The following is a 26529-nucleotide window of genomic DNA, read 5'->3' as shown; positions in this document are numbered from 1 at the left end:
TGAATGTCTTCATCTTGAATGTCTCATCCTATTCAATTTAGAGTAGACAGCTGGTTGGGTTGATGTTTTGTTGCTCAAGTTTGTTATGACAAAATGTATTCCATCATATTTTACTGTAATTTTAAAAAATATATATATTCTGGCCATCAGTGACAATAGTAGGGAGAGGACCTCTGAAAAACTCTTCTCCATAAAAGCAATGCACAAATTAGGAAAGAGGTCAGAATCAACTTTTGCTTTCTCTCTCTCTCTTTTTTTTAAAGATGTATTTGTTTATTTGGAAGGCAGAGTTACAAAGAGGCAGAGGCAAAGAGAGAGAGATCTTCCATCTGCTGGTTCACTCCCCAGATGGACTCAATCCCAGAGCTGGGCCAATCCAAAGCCAAGAGCTTCTTCAGGTCTCCCACGAGGGCACAGAGGCCCAAGGACTTGGGCCATTTTCCACTGCTTTCCCAGGCCTCAGCAGAGAGCTGGATCAGAAGTGGAGCAGCTGGGACTCGAACTGACACCAATATGGGATACCAGTGCTGCAAGTAGCAGCTTTATCCACTGTGCCACTGCACTGGCCCCCTCAAATTTTTTAAAAGATGGGAATTTAACCAAAGGTTTGCAGCAATATTTGGAGAATTTATTGAAGAAAAATAGGCTTAACTCTTGGCTAAAAAAAACAAAAACAAAACAGTGATTTTGTGGTGCTTTAACTTGCCCTATTCCCACCTTCATTTATCTAACTTCCCAATGAGCCTTAAAACCTAACAGCTTACAGTCACAGGGGAAACATTCAGTTTAGCAGCCACAAAAAAGTGAACAAACTTGGAGCTCCTTCAAGGTCTCACAGAGAACTGTCATTGTGTGGTCAGTGTGCTGGCTTCCTGGAGGTCTCCACTTGCAAGTCTGTCTTTATCTGACCCAAACCAGAGCTTACCTAGTGAAGAAAATAATTTTGAGGGCATCTGTTGAAACCATTTAGAGGCATTTATTTAATTTTACAGCTCCCAGGGTGTCACACAAAATTTGGTAAAACAATAGGCTGATGGAGTACCTGAAATGAAAAATCTGAGGAGACATCCATAAAGGCTTTGAAAAGTTCTTATATATTCCTCAGAATTCAGAAGGCCACAGGCATGTGTAGGCTTTTCATGTGCTCAGGGCTGTATGCATGGTAAGGAAAGACCTGAGGGGGATCAAAGCTCCCACTTCTAAAAGGGCTTTGGTCTCTGTGCAAGTAGGAAGGGAAGGCCAAGATGGAGTTGTCAGTTGTCCCGCTGAGTGTTGAAGGAATAGCCCAACATGAACCTGGAGTCCCTTAGCAAAGACTAGAAGACCATTGGCTCCCTGAACATAGGCGTGTCTTTGTCCAACCCTTAAGTAAACTGAGCAGAGAATTTTGTGAGCACAGATCAAAGAACACAATTTACAGAAGCCATGCAGAATACAAGTCCAGTCACCCTGTGAGCTTCATATCCATAAAGCCCTTTTCATTTTCTCTCCAGCTCTCAGAAACTGTGATTCTAATATTTGTCTGACTTCTATATTTAATGTGGGTTCACACTGTAAATGACTCAATACAAACCAAGATATCTCTTTATTCAACTGCATTGTTATTTGCACACTACTGTGGAAAAATAGAACCTAATCCTTTAGACCATGTGGCACAGTACATCATAAACTTTGCGTCATCCTAAAGTCTCCACATTCTTGTAAACAAACACATATAGCTAGTATGAATCAAACTGAAGTTTTAGAAGAACTACCTCCCCTCATTAGTTTATGCAAAGGTAAGTGGAGTTCTTTAAAGTTCCACTGGAAAAGGTGTGGGGCGACTGAGATAGCCTCTTGCTTCGTTCTCACAATTACCCCGTTTCATGTCCCGTGGTTCAACAACGTTATCAATTATACAACTCAAAGAAATAACAGTTTGCGAAGACTCTCTACACTTAAAAAATGGCTTTCCTTTGGAAACCTCAAAAAAAGAGCTTTGACTTGCATATATGAATTTCTCAGTCAAGACGCTGGGTGGCGCTGCAGGCTAAGATTGTAAATGCACAAAGAATCCTAAAAAGCTTGCGTATTCTTTTGTGTTGCAAAACGTAATAACACACGCACACAGGACGCTTTGCAAAGCAGTACGGGATGACCACCGGGTTTGGGCAAAGACATACTAAAGAAACTTAAGCTTGGGAGCAACTGTGGCGCTTCCTTCCAAGCAAGAAATCAGAACTGAATGTCTCCGGTCCTTACTGTGACTGCGGAAGGAATTAAGCACCCGGACTCCAACATGGAGCAGCCACAGAAAACTCATCCACACAGGCAAGTGGTGGCCTTTATTTTCATGGTGTTCTTGTCTCGGGTTCGTGCCGAGCCGATTCGTTACTCTGTGCGGGAGGAGACAGAGGGCGGCTCCTTCGTAGCCCGTCTGCAGGAGGACCTGGGCCTGGGGGCAGGGGAGCTGGCGGCCCGGTCGGCACGGGTGGTGTCTGATGATGACCAGCAGCCTCTGCTGCTGGATCCTCAGACGGGAGACTTGCTTCTGAGGGAGAAACTGGACCGGGAGGAGCTGTGTGGCCCTGCGGAGCCGTGTGTGCTGCATTTCCAAGTGTTCCTGGAAATGCCGGTGCAGTTTTTTCACGGAGAATTATGGATCCAGGACATCAATGACCATTCCCCGGTATTCCCTGATAAGGAAGTGCTCTTGAAAATACCCGAAAACAGCCCGCCAGGGACTCTCTTTCCTTTGAAATTAGCCCAGGATTTGGACGTGGGCAGCAACGGGCTTCAAAAATACAACATCAGCCCCAATTCTCATTTTCACGTTGTCACTAGAAATCAGAGTGACGGCAAGAAGTATCCGGATTTGGTACAGGACGAAGAACTGGACCGGGAGGCACAGGCTGAGTTCAGCTTAACCCTCACTGCGTTGGATGGCGGCGCTCCTCCCAGGTCTGGCACAGTCCTGGTTCGAATCCTGGTCATGGACGTCAACGACAATGCTCCGGAGTTTGTGCACACCCCGTATGAGGTGCAGGTCCCGGAAAACAGCCCCCTAGACGCCCCTATTCTTAAGGTCTCAGCCAGAGACTCAGATGCTGGAAACTTCGGGAGTGTTTCCTATGCCTTGTTTCAACCGTCAGACGAAATTCAACAAACATTCTCCGTTAATGAAGTCACAGGAGAAATACGACTGAAAAAGAAACTGGATTATGAAAAAATAAAATCTTACAGGGTGGAAATCGAAGCCACCGACGGAGGAGGCCTTTCTGGGAAAGGCACTGCGGTCATAGACGTGGCGGACGTGAACGACAACGCCCCCGAGCTGACGGTGTCTTCTCTCACCAGCCCCATCCCCGAAAACGCTCCCGAGACGGTGGTCGCCATCTTCCGAATTCGAGATAGAGATTCCGGGGACAACGGGAAGATGGTTTGCTCTATTCCAGATAACCTGCCATTCCTGTTAAAGCCGACTTTCAAGAACTTCTACACCCTGGTAACCGAGGGAGCGCTGGACAGGGAGGCCAGGGCCGAGTACAACATCACCATCACCGTGTCCGACCTGGGCACGCCCAGGCTGACGACCCGGCACCACGTCGCGGTGCAGGTGTCCGACGTGAACGACAACGCCCCGGTCTTCAGCCAGGCCGCCTACACCCTGCTGGTGCGCGAGAACAACAGCCCCGGGCTGCTCATCGGCTCCGTGAGCGCCAGCGACAGGGACGCGGGCGCCAACGCGCAGCTCACCTACTCGCTGCTGCCGCCGCCACCCCAGCAGCAGCCGCAGCCGCAGCCGCCCCAGCCGCAGCCACAGCCCGACGTGGCGGCGCTCGTGTCGGTGCACGCGGACAGCGGGCAGCTGTACGCGCTGCGCGCGCTCGACTACGAGGCCCTGCGCGCCTTCGAGTTCGGCGTGCGCGCCGCCGACCGCGGCTCCCCGGCGCTGAGCAGCGAGGCGCGCGTGCGCGTGCAGCTGCTGGACGCCAACGACCACGCGCCGGCCGTGCTGTACCCGCCGGCCAACGGCTCGGCCGCCTGCCCCGAGCTGGTGCCGCGCGCGGCCGACGCGGGCTACCTGGTGAGCAAGGTGGTGGCGGTGGACGGCGACGCGGGCCAGAACGCCTGGCTGTCGTTCGAGCTGCTCAAGGCCACGGAGCCCGGGCTGTTCGGCGTGTGGGCGCACAGCGGCGAGGTGCGCACGGCGCGGCCGCTGAGCGAGCGCGACGCGGCCCGGCAGCGGCTGCTGGTGCTGGTGCGGGACCACGGCGAGCCGCCGCTGTCGGCCAGCGTCACGCTGCACGTGCTGCTGGTGGACGGCTTCTCGCAGCCCTACGTGGCGCTGCCCGACGCGGCGGCGGCGGGGGCCGAGCCGGCGCGGCCCGACTGGCTCACGGTGCAGCTGGTGGTGGCGCTGGCGGCGGTGTCGTCGCTCCTGGTGCTGAGTGTGCTGGCGCTGGTGGCGGCGCGGCTGTGCGGCGGGGGCGGGGGCGGGGTGGGTGGCGGGGTGGGTGGCGGGGCGGGGTGTGCGCTTGGCGTTGGCGGCGTTGGCGGCGGCGCGGGTGCGGAGGGCCGCTTCCCGGGGCCGCTGCTGGACGTGAGCGGCGGCGGGACGCTGTCGCACAGCTACCAGTACGAGGTGCGCCTGACGGGCGACGCTGGGACCGGGGAGTTCAAGTTCATGAAGCCCATTAGCCCCAACCTCTTTGTTCAGGACCCTGGGAGAGAAATTAACGAAAATCCTAATTATAGGAATAGCTTTGTATTCAATTAAGTGTTGACCACGGCTAAGTGAATCGCATTACTTTTGCCAACTTCCCGTTGCAATGTTTGAAGATATTGTATTGCTATGTAAATATTCATAGTAGAATTCCAAACCTATGCATGTCTCTGATCACGCTGTTTGCCTTTCTTTATTGGTGTTATTTGCATTTAATATATTTAGTGATATCGGCTTTAGGGCGTGTATTTCCTTCATATTTGACCTCTCTGGTGATTAATCTTTCCACAACTATAAATTAATCAAGCAGTATAGAGAGAAATTTTATTTTAATGATGCTCTTAAGTTGGTGTCTTTTTTAATGAAACCTTCTGAAGCTTTTCCGTGATCTTGATTTTTTTTTATATTGGTGATGCCTTTTTTACCATTTATCTTTTCACGTTTCAAATTCCTTGTAGTTCCCTCCACATTTCCTGATGATGTCCTGCAGGGTTAAGACTCCTAGAGCCCTGGCATAAAGTGTGGCATTCTTGTGTCTTCCAAATTTTGTATGAACATGCACTTCATTAAAATATTAGTGCACCCTTTTCTTGTCGTACGCAGTCTTCATACTCAAGATTGTATGTTTGGTTACTACCTACCTGGCTCATTCTAAATGCCCCATAAATACCAACAATAGATTTCTACAATAATTTTTACTTACAGCAAAAGTTAAGACACTACCTCATATGATTTGCCATCCTTTTCATTAAGAAAATCTGTTCAATAACTGATTGATATTATCCTCTTTTAAAAATCTCAGACCTGAAATAAGCCATAAGCTTCTCTCAAAGAATGCACAAGGCTTGAGAGCATCATAGTTTTCCTTGCTTTTGCCTGGTAAATCCACGTCCAAGTGCACATTAATGTGTGCATTTTCCTTCGGTTTTTCTGCAGCTTTCCCCAGATTTTAAAAGAGGCATGAAATTTCTTCTGAATCTTTGCTGCTCTGCTTCATTGAGATGATCAGCTGATCTTAGATTTTTCACTTTATTTTACTTTGCAGGTATAGACAGTCTTTATCAGCAAAATAGTGCTTTTTTATGTTTAACCACCTTTTGTCTTTTTCTTTAAACTTCAGTTATTTTGAATCAATATAATTTATTAATCATACCATTACATTAGGATGAAATATGTAAATATTTTGTCCATAAGTAGATTGGGGTGATAATGAATTTAGCTGAATCATAATTGCTTTACTTTGTGTTATGTAAGCCACTTCTAACTAGTTAAATGTATGTGTATATCGCTCTAAGACAGTTCTGTTAGAATTTTGGCCATGTATAAGCTTGCTTTATAATCTAACATTTGTTCCTAAATCAGAAGTGTCATCCTACTGCAGTATACATACTTGCACTTTTGACCAAATTACTCTTTTTTCCAAAAGCTATAATTAAATAAAAAAGGAAAATTGTTCAGCATTTAAGTCATTCAGCAAACAGTTTTTGGTCTGTATTCAATTTAAATCTTAAACTTTTTTTGAAAACTAAAAAAGAAAATTTTACTTATTTTTTTAAAAGATTTATTTATTTGAATGTCAGAGTTACACAGAGAGAGGAGAGGCAGAGAGTGAGAGTGAGAGTGAGATTGAGAGAGAGGTCTTCCATCCGCTGGTTCATTCCCCAATTGGCCGCAATGGTGGGAGCTGGGCCGATCTGGAGCCAGGAGCTTCTTCTTGTTCTCCCATGGGGATGCAGTGGCCCAAGGACTTGGGCCATCTTCTACTGCTTTCCCAGGCTGAGAGCTGGATTGGAATTGGAGCAGCTGGGACTCAAACCAGCACCCATATGGGATACCAGCACTGCAGGCACTGGCTTTACCCCCATGCCACAGCGCTGGCCCTAACTCATCATAATTTAAATATTTAAAACCTTCCTACTCCAATTCACATTGGTGAATTCTTCCAACTACTTACCTAAGAATTAAACTAATTTATGCAAACTCATAGGATAGAAAAAACAATGTCCAAACCTTTTCAGTGTAAGCATAATCTGAATAGGTTATAACAACCAAACCTGAATAGGACTTTGTGGAAAAGGAAAATTATAAGCCTATATCTTTCATAAACATGGAAAAATAATCTTTTAAAAGATCAACAATTTAAATTAAATTTGCAAATCTATAAAAGGAAACAGATTATGAGAAAGTGAGGTTTATTTTAGGAATACAAGTGCATTTACTATTTGAAAATTAGTAGTATGATTCACCATAAACACAGATAAAGGAGGGAAAAATCATATAATCATCACAATGGCTATATTGAAAGTGATATGATAGATCAGTTAATGGTAAAATTGTTAGCAAATAAACTGGAAGGGAACTTTCAGAGAATCTTTAAAACCTACAGTAAATATTATTAATAGCAAATTACGAAGAATTTTGCCTGGAGATCAAGAATGAAACAAGGATGCTCACCTTTACTCCTTCAGTTTTTTATTATAGGTTGTAACTGCTGAAATAAGACAACAAATAAAATATAGAAGTTATGATAGTTTTAGTACCCAGGAACAAATCTAACACAATATTCATAATACTCTACATTAAAAACTGTAAAACACTGAGAAAATAAATGAAAATCTAAATACAGCATTTACTAGTTGGAAGATTCAATGTTGGGAATACATCAGTTTGTCCTCAAACTATCAACACAATGAAATCCTTAACAAAATTTTATCAGCTATCTTTTTAATAGTCGATGAGCTGAATATAAAGTTTATGCAGAAAAAAATGACAAAAGTAAAGAAATCTTGAAGAGAAATAAAAAAAACTGGAGATACCACAAGAAAGGCATGACCCAAAGGAGAAAGGATTGATAGGCTAAACTCCCTTACAACTCTATGCCCTGCCATACATGGTTCTAGCAAGAGAATGCAAAGACAAGCCACTGGCTGAGAGCAGATATCTGCAAAACACACATGTGGTCAAGAACTATTAAAGCTCAGCAATAAGGTAACAAACAACTTCATTTACAATGGACCAAGGAGGAGAACCGTGCGGAGAAGCAGGCTAAGCTCCACTTGGGACATCTGGATATGCTGTTGGAGTGCCTGGTTCAAGTCCTGGCTTCTGATCAGTTTCTTGATAATCTGCCTAGGAGACAGTGATGATGGCCTGACCAAGTACTTGGGTTCCTGTCACTCATGAGGGAGACCTGGAAGGAATTAGTACCTCCTGGCCTCCACCTGGCCTAGCATTTGACAAGTGAACCAGCACATGGAAGATATCTCTGTCTCTGCTTCTCTGGGTCACTCTGCCTTTCAAATAAAAAAGAAAATATTTTTATAAATGGCCCAAAGACCTTAGTAAACACTTTACCAAAGATTTTTATTTGGCAAATAAGCGTATGAAAAGATGCTCCACATCTTACATCCTCAAGGAAATGCAAATTAAAATAACAAGGAAATACTGTACCCTATTAGAATGACCAAATTCCAAACACTGATGTCAGCAAATGCTAGCGAATATGTGGCGCAACAGCAACTCCTGTTCACTGCTAGTGAGAACAGAAATGGTGCGGCCACTTTGGAAGAGAGTTGGGAAGCTTTTAAGGGAAGCACACATGCTCTCACTGTGTGATCTTGCAATCATTGCATGGAACGAAATAGCACAAGTTACATGCAATAGTAACTAAGGACGCCTGGTGGCGCTGCAGGCTTGCGAGTGTGCACGACCGGCTCTCCAGTTACCCAGGTCGCCATTAAGCTGCGAATCAGAACTCTGAAGGCTCTCTGAAAGAAGGAAGCGTTTTGGGTGAGCTCCAGGGGAGAGATGCTCAGAGAGCCTCGTTTTCAGTGCAAGTCGCTGAGGAAGGTCTAATTCGAGGGTAACCGAACTATCTGGGTGGCCGGTGTACTGAGTGGAAGAAACTGCATCTTCTGGACCAGCTCAGAACAATGGAGACTGCGCTCGCAAAAACGCCACACAAAAGGCAAGTTGTCTTTCTTGTCGTACTGTTGCTGTTGTGGGAGGCTGGCGCTGATGTACTTAGATATTCCATTCCAGAAGAAACAGAAAGTGGCCATTTTGTGGCCAACCTGGCTGAGGACCTGGGGCTAGGGGTGGGAGAACTGGCGGCTCGGGGCGCGCGAATCCATTACAAAGGAAACAAAAAGCTCTTGCAGCTTGCTAGAGAGACTGGCGATTTGCTTCTCCGCGAAAAACTGGACCGGGAGGTGCTGTGTGGGGCGACAGAGCCCTGCATTTTGCGTTTCCAACTGTTACTGGAGAACCCAGTGCAGTTTTTGCAAGCTGAGCTGCAGCTCACAGATGTAAATGACCATTCCCCCGAGTTCCTGGAGAGGGAGATCCTGCTGAAAATCCCCGAAAGCGCCCAGCCGGGCTCCGTGTTTCCTTTGAAAACAGCCCAGGACCTGGACACGGGTAGCAACACTGTTCAGAACTACACCATCAGTCCCAACTCCACATTTCATGTCGTCACTCATAATCGCGGGGACGGCAGAAAGCACCCAGAGCTGGTGCTGGACAAGGCACTGGACCGAGAGGAGCAGCCCGAGGTCGTGTTAGTCCTCACGGCGCTGGACGGCGGGGTTCCGCCCAGGTCGGGGACCGCCACAGTGCGCATCGAAGTCGTGGACATCAACGATAACGCCCCCGAGTTTTTACAGCCGCTGTACGCGGTGCAGGTTCCAGAGGACAGCCCCGTGAGCTCCTCGGTGGTCGCGGTCTCTGCCCGGGATTCGGACGCAGGAGCGTACGGTAGAGTAGCCTACGCTCTGTTCCAAGGCGATGAGGGTGCCCAGCCCTTTGTAATAGACGAGGTCACGGGAGAAATTCGTCTGAAGGGGGTGTTGGATTTCGAGACCACTAGAGGTTACAGCGTGGAAATTATTGCCACAGACGGAGGAGGTCTATCAGGAAAATGCACCGTGGCTGTAGAGGTGCTGGACGTGAATGACAACGCGCCTGAACTGACCATGGCCACGCTGACCAGCGCCATCCCAGAAAACTCGCCTGAGACCGTGGTTGCCGTTTTCAGTGTTTCTGATCCGGACTCCGGAGACAACGGGAAGATGGTTTGCTCCATCCAGAACGACCTTCCCTTCCTTTTAAAGCCCACATTCGAGAACTTCTACACCCTGGTAACGGATGGAGCGCTGGACAGGGAGGCCAGGGCCGAGTACAACATCACCATCACCGTGTCCGACCTGGGCACGCCCAGGCTGACGACCCGGCACCACGTCGCGGTGCAGGTGTCCGACGTGAACGACAACGCCCCGGTCTTCAGCCAGGCCGCCTACACCCTGCTGGTGCGCGAGAACAACAGCCCCGGGCTGCTCATCGGCTCCGTGAGCGCCAGCGACAGGGACGCGGGCGCCAACGCGCAGCTCACCTACTCGCTGCTGCCGCCGCCGCCCCAGCCCCAGCCGCAGCCTCAGCCGCCCCAGCCGCAGCCGCAGCCCGACGTGGCGGCGCTCGTGTCGGTGCACGCGGACAGCGGGCAGCTGTACGCGCTGCGCGCGCTCGACTACGAGGCCCTGCGCGCCTTCGAGTTCGGCGTGCGCGCCGCCGACCGCGGCTCCCCGGCGCTGAGCAGCGAGGCGCGCGTGCGCGTGCAGCTGCTGGACGCCAACGACCACGCGCCGGCCGTGCTGTACCCGCCGGCCAACGGCTCGGCCGCCTGCCCCGAGCTGGTGCCGCGCGCGGCCGACGCGGGCTACCTGGTGAGCAAGGTGGTGGCGGTGGACGGCGACGCGGGCCAGAACGCCTGGCTGTCGTTCGAGCTGCTCAAGGCCACGGAGCCCGGGCTGTTCGGCGTGTGGGCGCACAGCGGCGAGGTGCGCACGGCGCGGCCGCTGAGCGAGCGCGACGCGGCCCGGCAGCGGCTGCTGGTGCTGGTGCGGGACCACGGCGAGCCGCCGCTGTCGGCCAGCGTCACGCTGCACGTGCTGCTGGTGGACGGCTTCTCGCAGCCCTACGTGGCGCTGCCCGACGCGGCGGCGGCGGCCGAGCCGGCGCGGCCCGACTCGCTCACGGTGCAGCTGGTGGTGGCGCTGGCGGCGGTGTCGTCGCTCCTGGTGCTGAGTGTGCTGGCGCTGGTGGCGGCGCGGCTGTGCGGCGGGGGCGGGGTGGGTGGCGGGGCGGGGTGTGCGCTTGGCGTTGGCGGCGGCGTTGGCGGCGGCGCGGGTGCCGAGGGCCGCTTCCCGGGGCCGCTGCTGGACGTGAGCGGCGGCGGGACGCTGTCGCACAGCTACCAGTACGAGGTGCGCCTGACGGGCGACGCTGGGACCGGGGAGTTCAAGTTCATGAAACCGATTTATCCCAATCTCTCTCCCCAGATCGTTGGAGAACAAATAGGAGAAAACTCTGCCTCCCGGAATAGCTTTTTATTCTCTTAGAGAACTGATTATGAAGCAAGTTTTCTGCCTTTTATCCCTACCTTACCCAGCCATAGGAGTTGAGAATATCACTGAAAAAAAAAATCCACTTTCAAGTGTAGCTTTGTTTTCCCCTCTGTAATGGATCTGTCTATCTTCTCCAATTTTGGAAAATTCCTTTCTACTTCCTTGCATATATTTACATATTGGCGTTCCACACCCTGCATGCTGTAGATTTCCTGAGATGTTCCCTCTTCCTTGGTCTTTAATCTGATGAACTGTCTTAATAAAGTCAAACATTAATTATATTTTCTACATAGTGTACCCATTCTGATTCATCTCACTCTATTTGTATTTGGTGCTGAAAAATTTTTTTTCACATCATTTTTTCATAGGAATGCATACTTATGATAACAAATCAAGTAGGTGAGAATAGAGGATAAGACGGTGTAAGTTTGGCAGCAGTAATATTGCGGCCAAGGATGCCTGCATCTCATATCAGAAAGCCTGGGTTCCAGTCCTGGCTCAGCTCCTATTTCCAGCTTCCTGATAGTGCTCCCCGCCCCCAGCGGGGTTGGTAGTGGTGCTGGTGCTGGTGCAGTAGTCATGGTTCAGGTTATTGAGTCCTTGACACATGGGAGACCTAGATTGAGTTCCTGGTTTCTGGCTTCCAGCTGGCCCAACCCTGGCTGTCACAAGCATTTGGGAATTGAACCAGTGGTTGTAGCACACCCACCTTGCCTTTCAAATAAATAAATAAATAAATAGTAACAAATAAAAAGGCTCAGTATCCTCTACTTTATTTCCCTATATTTAATTTGTTGTTTGAAAAAGTAGCAGAAAGAGAGTGAAAGATCTTCCATCTGGTAGTTCACTCTCCAATGGTCACATTGGATAGGCCAGGCTGAAACCAGGAGCCTGAAACTCTATCTGAGAATCTCATGTACGTGGCAGGGGTCTGCTGCTTTCCCAGGAGCATTTGCAGGGAGCTGGGTTGGAAGTGGAGAGGCTGGGACTTGAACTGGTGCTCATATGGGATGGCAGCTTCTCAGGCAGAGGCTTAACACACTGTGCCACAACACTGGCCCCCAAACTATTTTTTAATTCAATTATGGCATATATGCAGAAAAGTGAATAAATCCTTAATGTACAGTTTACTATACTTTCTTTCACAAAATAAACATGCCTGGTGGCAGTAGACTGATGAAGAAAAGAAACATTATGAGTGCTCCTGTTGCCACACAAGTTACTCTGCAATCAGTACCATCCCAAGTTGTCAATTATGCTTTCTTTTTTTTAAAAAAAGATTTATTTATTTGTTTGAAAGTTGGTGTTACACAGAGAGAGGAGAGGCAGAAAGAGAGAGAGAGAGGTCTTCCATCCATTGGTTCACTCCCCAATTGGCTGCAACAGCTAGAGCTGTGCAGATCCAAAGCCAGGAGCCAGGAGCTTCTTCTGGGTCTCCCACGTGGGTGCGAGGCCCAAGGACTTGGGCCATCTTCCACTGCTTTCCCAGGCCATAGCAGAGAGCTGGATCAGAAGTGGAGCAGCCGGGACTAGAACCAGCGCCCATATGGGATGCTGGCACTTCAGGCCAGGGCGTTAACCCACTGTACCACAGCTCCAGCCCCTCTGCCAACTTTCAATATCACAGTTTAGTTTGCATCTTTTGAATTTATATAAATGGAATAATAGAGTAAGGACCACTCTGCATCAGCTTCTTTCATTCAACACTATGTTGATCAAGTGTATCCATAATAGTTTTTCATTTTAGTTCCTCCATTCTTGTTGCTGTATAGTTGCCACTGCATGAGTGTGCTACAATTTATTATCCTTTAGAGGCATATTAGGGTAGGTGCAAGGTTTGGTGTCACGAATGATTCTCCTATGAACATTCTTGTACATCCTTTGGCAGGAGGTGGATATGTGGTTCTGTTGGGTATATATCTACAGGGGCAATCGCTGCTTATTTAATAAATACAGTACATGTTCACTCTCGAAGATATTTTGAAATAATTTTCCAAAATGGTTGTACTCACACCACTGCATCAGTGAATGGATGTACAATTTCCTCCACACATTTGCCAGCATATGATACTGTCTCTTTTTTTTCATTTTATCTCATTGGAAATCACTTTTAAACCTTTATAAAAGCCCTTTTTTATTTACTTCCTTATCACTAAGGAATATGTTGTTAACAAAGACTGAATTGTGCTCTCTAACTAGGTTAATATGTTGATGCTCTAACCTCTACTACCTCAGAGACAGGAACTTTAAAGAGAGAACTACATTAAAATGAGGGTAGTTGCAGTGGGTCTTAATCGAATATTACTTACAAAAAGAGGAGAGTGGGAGTGGAGGTGAGGAAGAGGGAGTGTGGGAGGATATGGGCACACACAGCAGTGATCATGTGCAGACACCAGAGGAAGGTGGTGAGGCAAGGACAGAGGCCTCAGAGCAGGGAACCCCGCCAGCACCCTGCTGAGACCTCCAGCCCCCAGAGCCCTAGGAAGAATCCCTGCTGGTTTAAGCCTCCTGTTCTGTGCTGTTTGTGATGGCAGCCCTATAAAACATATGCAGTATTTTTTTTTCATAAACTTAGCACCAATTCCTTTTAGGATTATTGAGTACCCACCTCACTTAAAATAACTGCGGTCATCCATTCTTCACACCCAGCTTTATCACTATTCTTGGGTAGTTCCGTAGTCAAACAAACCTGTGATTACTGTTTAATTAATAAGACTTTCACTTAATTTTTTGCATGAATGAAAAGAATAACCTTTATATCTGCTTCTCCTTTAAACCTTCCAACCTCTCTCAGTTAAATTATGTTTGAATGGCCAAATTTTGATGACATTTTACAGTTCTGCAGCCATAGCTAAGAATTCCTTGTGTTGCCTATAGATCCATTTCAGAAACTGATAAAATGTATATGCCTTCCCCTTTCTCTCTCAGATTTCAGAATTTTCTCTTTCTTCGAGGTGACTTAAATTTCATAATATCATGATCTTTTTAAAATTCATTTTGCCAGAAACTGAGTGTACTGTTGTTCTAATAATTCATACCTTTCACCTCTGGAATTGTTCCCACCATTATTTCCTACATAATTGTATCTCTGGGGTTGGCGTTTGGTTAAGATGCCATTTAGGTTGGCAGTACTTAAGATGTCACCTAGGACGCCTGCTTCCCATGGTAGTGTCTGGGTTTGAGTCCCAGCTCTGCTCCTGATTCTGGCTTCCTGTTAATGTGCACCATGAGAGGCAGCAGGTGTTGGCTCAAATTCTTTGGATCATGATACCCACATGGGAGACCTTGATGGAATTTCTGGCTCCTAGCCTAATCCTGGCTGTTGTGGGCATTTGAGTAGTGAACTAGTATAGAGCAGACTCTCTCTCTCTCTCTCCTCTCTCCTCTCTCTCCTCTCTCTCCTCTCCCCGCCACCCTCCTTCCCTCCCTCTCTCCATCCCTTTCAAATAAAATGATTTTTAGTTGTATCCTTAGCTTTACCATCCTTTTCTGAGTCTTGAGCTTGTCAGATATTGACAATTCAGAATTGTATCTCCATTGTGTCTTATATTTGTTTTATCATACATCTCTGTCTTTTCCTCTACATTCTGGCAAGTCTCATTTTTTAGTATTTCTAACAAATTATTAATTTTGGGAGTGTATTTAAATACCTAAGAATGTTTTGTGACTTGATTATGCCTTTTCCATAGTATTGCTTGGCATTTTCTAGTATTATCTGTTTAGTACAGTGTCCATATTTTTCTTTATCTTTTCGCTGTGGTTGTTGGTAAGTGTTTCTGATTTTCCTGTCTGATGAGCTGTGCTTACCTGTCCACATGTAAGGAAGAACTGTGTAGATCTCTGCTCTTGTATAAGGTGGTCTCCACAAAGGCTTCTGCCCTAAGGAGAAATTCCCACAGGGTACTTGTGTGAAGCAGTGCAGGGCCAGGTTTGCAAAATGTCAGACTTTAATTTAGGGTGCACTGTGATGAGCAGGCAGGGAACTTTTTATTGGCTATGGTTCTTTCAATGCTGGAATGTCAAAGGCTTTATGCTGAGATTCCAAAACCTTGCAAATGTCTTAGTGTTCACCAGAAGATTTTTTTTTTATTTAGAAATGAGTCTTAAGCATTTTTTTGGGGAAAATTTTTCTTGAGGGAAAATAATAATTATTAATCATTATTATATATTATAGTTCATTATTATACTTTCTATGTATTTGAATATTTTTAACAATTATTTATATATACTTCAGTTAACCCTTGAAATAATGTATAGTTGATTTTCTATTTGCAATACGAACAATCTGGAACACACAGAGGTAAAGCAACTTGCCCAGGCTGCTGATTTAGTTCGGGCTGCAGTAACAAGGTACCACAGATTTGGTGGCTTACCAGGGCAGGCACTTATTTCTTACAGTCCTAGGGCCTGGAAACCCAAAATCAGAGTGCCAGGATGACTGCATTCTTGTAGGGCTCCTTGCAGATACAGCCTGCTGACTTCTCATTGTGTTCTTCCATGGCACACAGAGGGTGAGAGAGCTATCTGGGTCCCTTTTATAGGGACCCCAACCCTATTCATGAGGGACCCACCCTCCATACTTAATTACCTTCCATAGGCCCCATCTCCTAATATCATCACACTGGCAGTTGGGATTTCAGAAGGTCCCCAGCTAGTAAGTGCTAGAATCAGAATGTGAATCCAGACAATTTCCACAGGAATTGCTTCCCTATTTTATTTTACTTTATGATATTTTTAAAATTTATTAGAAATTCAAAAAGTATATACAATACTATATCCATTAATTTTCAAATAACTGTTAGTGAAATAATAGGCCATGTACCCATTACCCATTTTAAGAATCAGGTCAATGCCAAAATTTTGGAAGTTCCCATGTAGCTCCATCATAACTTCCTTTATTTCAATAAAAAACATGCTATAGCCTAAAAGTTTAAATTAATAATTTGTTATTCTCTGTAATTTCAACAGATATGCATATATTCTTTAAAATATATATTGTCTAATGTAGTCTGTCTTTGTAGCAGAGAGAAATGGCTTCATATATGGGCTCTCTTTTACTTAGTCTTTGTCGTGTTGAATTCATGAATGGTAATACAGTTCATTTATTTATATAACTTTATAGTAATCCATTGATAAATACACTTTTACCTTCCTATTAATTTTACTATGGATTGACTTTCTGATGGCTCTAAAAGTTTTGTTAAAATGGACACTGGTGGTATAAGCATTCTTCAGTATAGCTCTGCATGCATTCAAGTAAGATTCCTTTTGACTGAATACACATCAAGGAAGGGACTATTTTTTTCATATCAAGAAAATCTGAAAGTGAGTTCAATAGACAATTAATATATTCCAGCATCAAGATAACAGAGATGTTAGAATTATCTGACAAAGATTCGAAAAGAGATTTCATGAAATGTTTCAACAAGCAATTATGAACATAACTGAAAGAAATGAAAAAATACAGAGTCCAGGCAATGAAATAGAAAGTCACAGCAAAAAAAAAAAAAAAAGAAGAAGATATAAAACCACCAGTGGGGGCTGGCGCTGTGATTGTAGTGGCTAAAGTTGCTGCCTGTAGTGCCAGCATCCCATATGGGTGCCAGTTCACGTCCAGCTGCTGCACTTCTGATCCAGCTCTCTGCTATGGCCTGGGAAAGCAGTAGAAGATGGCCCAAGTCTTTGGGCACCTGCACCCGTGTAGGAGTCCTGGAAGAAGCTCCTGGCTTCTGATCAGCACAGCTTCAGCTGTTGTGGCCATTTGGGAAGTGAACCAGTGGATGGAAGACCTCTCTCTCTCTCTGCTCTCTGCCTCTCAAATAAATAAATAAATCTTAAACACACACACACACAAACACACACACACCAGTGGAGGGCCGGCACTGTGGTGCAGGAAGTGGTGGGAAGCTAGCAACCCATATCAGAATGCTTTGAGTCCTGGCTGCTCTGCTTCCAACCCAGCTCCCTGCCAATGCACCTGGGAAGGCAGCAGAACATGGCCCAAGTACTCGGGCCCCTGCCACCCACATGGGAGACCCCGATGGAGTTCTGAGCTCCTGTCTGGCCTGGACCACCCTCGCCATTGTGGCCATTTGGGGAGTAAACCAGCAGATAGAAGATGGATCTGTCTTTCTCACTCCCCCATCACTCTTCCTTTCAAATATGTAAATAAATCTTTAAAAATAAAAACATCAGTGGAAATCTTAGAAAATAAAAATACATTTGAAACAATTCAGTGGGTGGGCTCAGTAGCAGCACAGAGAGGACAAAGAACAAGTGAACTAGAATCTAGAACAATAGAAATTACCCAACCTGAACAACAGGGAGAAAATAGACTGTAAAGTAATCAATGAAGCCTCAGGGGCCTGTGGGACCTTAATGAAGTTCTGAGATTTGCATCATTTGAGCCTGGGAGAAAAGAAGAAAGAAGGTGTGACTGAAAAGTTCAAAATCTAATCACTGAAAACTTTCCAGATTTGGCAAAAGACATAGACCTAAAGGATGAAAAAGTGAAACAAATACCAAAGAGGATAAGCCCAAAGAAATCCATGCCAAGAGACATCATAATCAAACACAGGAAAATTAAGATCAGGGAAATATCTTGAAGCAGTAACAATCTGAATGACACAACCATGGAAGTCAGAAGGAAGTTGCACACTAGTTCTCAGTGCTGAAAGGCAAGAACTGCCACAGCGAGACCCTCTATCCAGTGAACATCGCCTTCAGGAGATTTTCTTGCCTCTAAACCTACTCTGAAAGAGTGGGTAAAGGAATTTTTCCAACCATACAGGAAACCTAGAACAACCACTATACAAGCTATACCAAGTGATACTCTAAAAAACTCTATAATTAAAATGAAATTCTAGGGGGGCAGGTGCCATGGCTCACTTGGTTAATCCTCCACCTGCAGTGCCGGCATCCCATATGGGCGCTGGGTTCTAGTCCCGGTTGCTCATCTTCCAGGCCAGCTCTCTGCTGTGGCCTGGGAGGGCAGTGGAGGATGGCCCAAGTGCTTGGGCCCCTGCACCCGCATGGGACACTGGGAGGAAGCGTCTGGCTCCTGGCTTCAGATCGGCGCAGCGCCGGCCATAGCGGCCATTTGGGGGTTGAACCAACAGAAGGAAGATCTTTCTGTCTCTTTCTCTCTCAGTCTATAACTCCACCTGTCAAATACATTTTTTAAAAAATGAAATTCTAGAGAAATGTTCTAATAACCCTCAGGAACTTAGAAAAACCAGAGGGGGGGGGGAAACCTAGAGCAAAGAGAAAACAAAAACAAAAAGTCAGGTTTAATCTCTACCATATGAATAATTACATTAAATGTAAATGGTTAAACTTACCAATTAAAACCAAAAATATTAGAATGGGCTTGAGAACATATTGTCTATAAGAAACTACAAATAAAATCATATGTATGTATATATATATATATATATATACACACACACATATAGGGAGGTTGAAAGTAAAAAGATGGGAAAGCATACAAACATTAAACAGGAGTGATTATGTAAATGTCAAAGTAGAAGGCAGGACAGGGAATATTTCTGTAGATAAAGTACAACACTGTAGAATGATAAAGGAAGAAACATAGCACTTCTAAGTATTTAAACACCAAATAACAGAGCTGCAAGTTATAGGAAGCACAACAGACAGAATGCATTGAAGAAACACAAATCTACAATTATAGTTGGAGACTTCAACTACACTCTCTCAGCAACTGATAAAACAACAAGACAGAAAATCAGTAGGGAATATGCAAGAACCTGATACCTTCATCCACCAAAAGGACCTAACCGATATTTATGGAACATAGAACTGACAACACCAGAATACACATTCTTCTCAAGTGCTCCTGGAATATGTACAAAATAAACCACCTGGGTCACAGAACAAATCTCAATTTAAAAGTGAGTCTTCAATGGCAATGCAATCAAACCGAAAGTCAATAATGGAAGGACAACAGGAAAACCTTCCACTTGGAAACTAAAGGTCACACTTCGAAATAATACATGAGTCAAAGAGGAAGTCTCAAGTGAAGTTTTGAAAATGCACTTAATGGGGGAGGGGGGCAGTGCTGTGGTGCAGTGGGTTAACGCCCTGGCCTGAAGTGCCAGCATCCCTTATGGGTGCTGGTTTGAGACCCAGCTGCTCCACTTCTAATCCAGCTCTCTGCTATGGCCTGGGAAAACAGTAGAAGATGGCCTAAATCCTTGGGCCACTGCACCCATGTGGGAGGCCTGGAGGACGCTCTGACTCCTGGCTTCAGATCAGCGCAGCTCTGGATGTTGCGCCCATCTGGGGAGTGAATCAGCAGATGGAAGACCTCTCCCTCTCTGCTTCTCCTTCTCTGTGTAACTCTGACTTTCAAGTAAATAAGTAAATCTCTAAAAATAAATACATAAATAAAATGAAAGGAATGGAAATTTAAAATAATGAAGTTTTATATGCTTTAAAATCCTCTATCAATCAAAGCACTATTTCAGGACAATGGTAATTAGCCTGCTAAATTAGTGTTTAAAATATCTATTGGGGCCAGTGTTGTCTCATAGTGGGTAAATCCTCTACCTGCAATGTCGGCATCCCATATGGGTGCTAGTTTGAGTCCCAGCTGCTCCACTTCCAATCCAGCTCCCTGTTAATGGCCTGGGAAATGCAGTGGAAGACGGCCCAAGTGCTTTGGCCAGTGCCATACATGGGGAAACCCAAATGAAGCTCATGGCTGCTGGCTTCAGCCTGCCCCAACCCTGGCCATTGCAGTCACATGAGGAGCAAACCAGTGGATGGATGATCTCTCTGTTTCTCCCTCTTTCTCTGTAACTATTTCAAGTAAAACTTTCAAATAAACACTTGGGCCATCCTCCACTGCACTCCCGGGCCACAGCAGAGAGCTGGATTGGAAGAGGAGCAAGTGGGACAGAATCTGGTGCCCCAACTGGGACTAGAACTCGGTGTGCCAGCGCTGCAGGTAGAGGATTAGCCTAGTGAGCCATGGTGCTGGCCCAAAAAAAGTATATTCTTGACATACCCCACTGATATATTTTTGGGGTATGTTGAAATATTATATTCTTTCTGTCATAGCTACCAGTGTTCTCAGAGGAATTTGAGTGATCTAAATTGAGTTTAACCCAAACTATATTGCTGATAACATTTGCTTTAAAATAAAAAAATAACTAAAAATTTGTGTTTGAGGATGCCTGGTGGTGCTGTAGGCAAAGAGAGAAAATAAATGATGCTGTGGATGCCATCAAGTTGGAGTTAGAACTCAGGATGTCAGTTCAGGAGGACACATTTAGGGGTAGGTGCTGTGGCACAGCACGTTAAAGCCCTGGCCTGCAGCATGGGCATCCTTCATGGGTGCCGCTGCAAGTCCCTGCTGCTCCCCTTCAGATCCAGCTTCTGCCTGGGAAAGCAGCAGAGGATGGCCCAAGTGTTTGGGTCCCTGCACCTGGCCATTTGGAACGTGAACTAGCAGATGGACGACCTCTCTCTCTCCTCTGTTTCTACCTCTCTCTGTTACTCTGCCTTTCAACTAAATACAATTAAAAAAAAATAAAGGACACATTTAGAAATGAGCTAGAAGCAGCCTGTTTCAGAGAAGACACTAAACCCAGCCAAGCACGATGTTTATTGGTTTGGCTCCATCAGCTCATTTTGTTATCCATAACCTCAAGACTCTGTTCTCAGTAACATTTACCAAGTGAGTCCTGGAGGCCAATCACATCTCTAGCTCCTTTCAGGTGGTGTTTAATTACAAAATGAGCTAAGCTGTTTAGACTTTAGATTTAGATTTATTTTACCTAGAGATGAAGTATTTTGAAAAATACTCACTTTTGGTCTTCCATCTTCTTGGCTATGTTACTTGAAGATAATTTTTCTTGAACTCAACTGATTTGACCTCTTGATAAATGTGAATTCTGAAATGAATTTTGTTTGGCCTATTTTGTTTTCTTATGTGTGCACTCAGCCACATGTTATTTACAGATCCATTTTCCAGTTAATCAGAAACTGGTGAGATAGGAATGGATAGAGCCATAGTGTTCCATAATTGATGTCATTCACCAAATTGTCAGTCACCTCATTTTTAAAGATTTTTATTTATTTGAGAGGTAGAGTTAGGGAAGCAGAGAAAGAAGGTCTTTTTTTATAAAGATTTATTTATTTGAAAAGGAACACCAAAGCCAAATTATTTATTTATAAAGAGACAGAGGCAGAGGGAGAGAGAGAGAGATCTTCCATCCACTGGTTCACTTCCCAAATGGCTGCAACAGCCATAACTGAGCTGTTCCGATGCCAGGAGCCTGGAGCTTCTTCTGGGTCTCCCACACGGTACAGGTCCCAAGCACCTGGGCCATCTTCCACTGCTTTCCCAGGCCACAAAGAGAGAGTGGACTGGAAGAGGAGCAGCTGGAACACTAATTGGAGTCCATATGGCATGCCAACTATGCCACAGCTCCGGCCCCAGTCATCGTTTCAAATCAGGTTATCTGCCCGTATTAATAAAGGATTTGGTGTCCTCTGCTGTGAAAGGATCATGGAGGTGATTTTTGAATGCTTATTTTTCTGCATTACATCACGTTCTTAAAACAGGGTAATATATTTTGACCTTAATTAAAGAGTGTAATTCAACAAAAAATCGAATACAATGCACAAACCTGAACCATGACCAAATGTACCCATACAAAAATGAAGTGGAATCCCAAAATGCTTATGATGAGTAACACTTGGTTACTCTTAGATCCCCATTTAAATAGCTTGATTTGCTTAGAATAGATAATTCTCTCAGGGGTATCTCTTGATCTCCATTCTCCTGCAAGTAGCCCAATGGTTCCCTCTCCTGCGTAGGCATAACTGCATGACAAAGTAAGTCTGTTGCTCAGGCATTCATGAGTCCTGTGACTTAGAGAATTTGCTGTTTGTTTTACATTAAGGTTGCTAACCAACTTTTACATTTTGTATAGCTTGTTGATGTGTTTTGGGGACAATTATAGAATGTATCTCTGGGACTCACAAATGCAACTGCTTCTCAGATGTAAATTGCACTGCTAAGGAAACAATTGATTATAGGAAGTTTACCTTGCCTGAGGGAATGGTTCTTAAACACCGCTTATGCATAAGAATCACTTCAGGAGACAGATTGAAGTGCAGATTCTCAGAGGAAGCACCAGAGAATTACATTCCAGAACTGGAGGGAGCCCAGGAATCGGCTTCAAAAGCAACACCAAATCCCAAGGGCAACGACAGGGCTCCCCGGTAATTTTTTATGCATGTGGCTCACACACCAGCCTAAGATGCAGTGGGAAATGGTGTTGACCTGAAAACACCCCCTGAAGTTACTAGCTTGACCGCATGGTGGCGATGCAGGCTAAGAGAATGAATGAAAACTGGAACGCTGGAACGCTTCCGCGGACTCCATTTCACCCAGAAGCTGAGGTAAAAACGCAGAAGGCAATCCAGCTAAAGCCAAGCTAGGCGCGTCCGGGGAGGCAGTTGTCGCCGGACGCGTAAGAATCGAATCAAAAGTCGACAGCACAGACATTGCAGAGGGTCTTGCGTGGTCGTGGTGATTAGGAGCTGGGAAGGATTCCTCCTCTGGATTCCGGCGTGACAACAGAGATGGCGGAAACAAAAGCGCAGCACAAGAAAAGGCAAGTGGCACTCCTCGTGGTATTGTTGCTTTTGTGGGAGGTGGGCTCAGAATCCATGCAGTATTCCGTACTGGAAGAGTCAGAGAGTGGCACGTTTGTGGCCAACTTGACAAAGGACCTGGGGCTTAGAATGGGAGAGCTGGCGGCACGGGGCGCCCGGGTTGTTTTCAAGGGGAACAGACAGCTTCTGCAGCTTGACCCGCAGACCCATGATTTGCTGCTAAACGAGAAACTGGACCGGGAGGAGCTGTGTGGCTCCGCTGAGCCCTGCGTGCTGCCTTTCCAAGTGCTGCTGGAGAACCCTCTGCAGTTTTTTCAGGCTGCCTTGCGGGTCAGAGATATAAATGACCACGCCCCGGAGTTCCCTGCCAGAGAAATGGTCCTGAAAATATCAGAAATTACTGTGCCAGGAAAGGTATTCCCTTTGAAAATGGCACAGGATTTAGACAGCGGCAGCAACGGCCTCCAGAGCTACACCATCAGCTCCAATGCTCACTTCCACGTTGTCACCCGCAATCGCAGTGACGGCAGGAGGTTCCCCGAGCTGGTGCTAGACAAAGCGTTGGACCGTGAGGAACAGCCCCAGCTCGGACTGACCCTCACGGCGCTGGATGGTGGATCTCCACCCCGGTCAGGGACCACGAAGATCAAGGTACTGGTGTTGGACATCAATGACAACACCCCGCAGTTCGCTCAGGAGCGCTATGAGGCACAGGTGCCTGAGAACAGCCCCCTGGGCTCTCGCGTTATTGCTGTTTCAGCGAGGGATTCGGATGCAGGACCCTTTGGGGAGGTGTCTTATGCGCTATTTCAGGTAGATGACGTCAACCAACCCTTTGAAATAAACGAAATCACAGGAGAAGTTCGGCTGAGACAGACTTTGGATTTTGAGGAATCTCGAATTCATCATGTGGATATTGAGGCCACAGACGGTGGGGGCCTGACAGGGAAATGCTCCTTAATCGTCAAAGTCCTGGATGTGAATGACAACGCCCCCGAGCTGACCCTGTCCTCACTCACCAGCCCCATCCCTGAAAATTCGCCAGAGGTCATAGTGGCAGTGTTCAGTGTTTCAGACGCAGACTCCGGACACAACCAAGACGTCGTTTGTTCTATAGATGATAATCTCCCCTTCCTCCTAAAGCCATCCGTGGAGAACTTCTACACCCTGGTAACCGATGGAGCGCTGGACAGGGAGGCCAGGGCCGAGTACAACATCACCATCACCGTGTCCGACCTGGGCACGCCCAGGCTGACGACCCGGCACCACGTCGCGGTGCAGGTGTCCGACGTGAACGACAACGCCCCAGTCTTCAGCCAGGCCGCCTACACCCTGCTGGTGCGCGAGAACAACAGCCCCGGGCTGCTCATCGGCTCCGTGAGCGCCAGCGACAGGGACGCGGGCGCCAACGCGCAGCTCACCTACTCGCTGCTGCCGCCGCCGCCCCAGCAGGAACCGCAGCCGCAGCCGCCCCAGCCGCCGCAGCCCGACGTGGCGGCGCTCGTGTCAGTGCACGCGGACAGCGGGCAGCTGTACGCGCTGCGCGCGCTCGACTACGAGGCCCTGCGCGCCTTCGAGTTCGGCGTGCGCGCCGCCGACCGCGGCTCCCCGGCGCTGAGCAGCGAGGCGCGCGTGCGCGTGCAGCTGCTGGACGCCAACGACCACGCGCCGGCCGTGCTGTACCCGCCGGCCAACGGCTCGGCCGCCTGCCCCGAGCTGGTGCCGCGCGCGGCCGACGCGGGCTACCTGGTGAGCAAGGTGGTGGCGGTGGACGGCGACGCGGGCCAGAACGCCTGGCTGTCGTTCGAGCTGCTCAAGGCCACGGAGCCCGGGCTGTTCGGCGTGTGGGCGCACAGCGGCGAGGTGCGCACGGCGCGGCCGCTGAGCGAGCGCGACGCGGCCCGGCAGCGGCTGCTGGTGCTGGTGCGGGACCACGGCGAGCCGCCGCTGTCGGCCAGCGTGACGCTGCACGTGCTGCTGGTGGACGGCTTCTCGCAGCCCTACGTGGCGCTGCCCGACGCGGCGGCGGCGGCCGAGCCGGCGCGGCCCGACTGGCTCACGGTGCAGCTGGTGGTGGCGCTGGCGGCGGTGTCGTCGCTCCTGGTGCTGAGTGTGCTGGCGCTGGTGGCGGCGCGGCTGTGCGGCGGGGGCGGGGGCGGGGGCGGGGTGGGTGTCGGGGCGGGGTGTGCGCTTGGCGTTGGCGGCGGCGGCGTTGGCGGCGGCGCGGGTGGGGAGGGCCGCTTCCCGGGGCCGCTGCTGGACGTGAGCGGCGGCGGGACGCTGTCGCACAGCTACCAGTACGAGGTGCGCCTGACGGGCGACGCTGGGACCGGGGAGTTCAAGTTCATGAAGCCCATTAGCCCCAACTTCCCTCCGCAGCTCTCTGGGAGCGACGTGGAGGAACGTCTCAGCATTCGGAACAGCTTCCCATTCAGTTAAGTATTCTACTAAACCTTGTCTAGAAACGTCTTTTTAAGTTACTTGTTGATGCATGTTAATTGATGGTTCTCTGTCTTGCTTATTTTACTACCATTTTAGGGTCAAGGTTTTACAAAGATGCTAGGGGTACACAGTTTTTCTCTAATTGTATTTTATAGTTTTAAAGTACTCCCACTTCTCTGTTTTTGACAACTTAAAAAGCTAACATTTTTTGCACAAGTTAAAAAATTTGAAATTGTCACCTTTTAGGGAATGTTCCAAATTGCTTTTTTGAGAGTGTTTTTCTAACAGTTGGCTACAGTTGTTTCAGTACTGCTATATTGGAATATTCTTAAAATGCATTTGAGCTTAATTTTCCAATAGAAGTTAACTTGCTGGTAACCTCTCCATGTGAACAGCACTAAAGATGGCTAAAGCTCACAGGACCTTTCACAGCTATATGTATATGGTAGTAGCGTATATTTCTATAATATAAACATTACTGTGAACTTCATTTGAAAACATGATGGTCTTTTGAAGAAACACAATGTCAATTGTAACTGTCGAATAAATATTAGCTGAATGAAAATTTTGCATTTCCTATGAGTCTAGAAATGCTAATGTTGTTATATTAAAACACTATTGAAATTATTAAATAGAAAGTTTATTTTAAAATTTCATGAAAATTCATATTATGAAGAAATAATGCATAGATTTCAATATTTTTTGCAGAAAATAAAGTTGTCATTCAACTCCATTTTCCCAAGAACTTTCCACATCCCCTTTTATTACTAGTTAAATCAGTTATGTTTCCCTTCAAAACAGAAAACACTCTTCCACTCACCGTTTATTACAAAACATAGAATGCTTGAGAAGACATTTGTCTCCTTGTCTTTGTTTAAAAATAGGAAAACTCAAAGGTATTGTTTTGTCAACTTCGATTTTTCATACTCTTTCTCTTGCTTCCTCAAGCTTCTAGGACTGCTATCTGCCAAGATCTAAGTCAGATTTAGTGGCCATTTATCAGTGTAAGATTTTTCCTTCTTGTGCTGTGTAAGCTTCATCTGTCTGTAATTAACACAAATTATTTACTCTTGCAGTTTAGCCCAAGTTTGGTCATTTGTGTAGGTGATATTTGCCATATTTTATGAAAAAAACTCTAACTTCCTTTCAAGAGCAGGCAGTTTATATTCACATGATAATTGAGTGAATTTTTATTTTCGTATTTAATTAAAATGGAACTAGGACTATCTAAAGTATATTTGGCTGTGTTTTGTGGCCAAATAAGTGAACTGACATGGATGGCTACCAGCTGGTTACTGTTCTGCTTTCTCAGATATTTGCTGTGTTCCTTGG

General features: G+C 46.7%; 3 protein-coding genes across 3 annotated transcripts; all 3 read left to right on the top strand.

The window, feature by feature from the left end:
* The first annotated feature begins 2112 nt into the window (after positions 1 to 2112).
* On the top strand, positions 2113 to 5790 carry PCDHB4 (protocadherin beta 4). The gene has a single exon (XM_062188987.1). The coding sequence runs from the start codon at positions 2225 to 2227 to the stop codon at positions 4757 to 4759; it is 2535 nt and encodes an 844-aa protein (XP_062044971.1). The 5' UTR covers positions 2113 to 2224; the 3' UTR covers positions 4760 to 5790.
* Positions 5791 to 8443: 2653 nt separating this feature from the next.
* Positions 8444 to 11393, top strand: PCDHB5 (protocadherin beta 5). The gene has a single exon (XM_062188988.1). It carries the CDS (start codon positions 8638 to 8640, stop codon positions 11098 to 11100), a length of 2463 nt encoding a protein of 820 aa, XP_062044972.1. The 5' UTR covers positions 8444 to 8637; the 3' UTR covers positions 11101 to 11393.
* An 11145-nt stretch (positions 11394 to 22538) lies between these two features.
* On the top strand, positions 22539 to 25748 carry LOC133757971 (protocadherin beta-6-like). Its single transcript, XM_062188986.1, has one exon. The coding sequence runs from the start codon at positions 22723 to 22725 to the stop codon at positions 25192 to 25194; it is 2472 nt and encodes an 823-aa protein (XP_062044970.1). The 5' UTR covers positions 22539 to 22722; the 3' UTR covers positions 25195 to 25748.
* The last annotated feature ends 781 nt before the right edge of the window (positions 25749 to 26529 follow it).

The sequence above is a fragment of the Lepus europaeus genome, chromosome 4 (assembly GCF_033115175.1).
Source record: "Lepus europaeus isolate LE1 chromosome 4, mLepTim1.pri, whole genome shotgun sequence".
Classification (NCBI taxonomy): Eukaryota; Metazoa; Chordata; class Mammalia; order Lagomorpha; family Leporidae; genus Lepus; species Lepus europaeus.
The sequence above is the reverse complement of the archived record's forward strand: the minus strand, read 5'-3'. Positions and strand labels throughout refer to the sequence as shown.

Excerpts from the sequence above, each read along its gene's own strand:
- PCDHB4 (XM_062188987.1), top strand. The coding sequence starts at position 2,225 with ATGTCTCCGGTCCTTACTGTGACTGCGGAAGGAATTAAGCACCCGGAC.
- PCDHB5 (XM_062188988.1), top strand. The coding sequence starts at position 8,638 with ATGGAGACTGCGCTCGCAAAAACGCCACACAAAAGGCAAGTTGTCTTT.
- LOC133757971 (XM_062188986.1), top strand. The coding sequence starts at position 22,723 with ATGGCGGAAACAAAAGCGCAGCACAAGAAAAGGCAAGTGGCACTCCTC.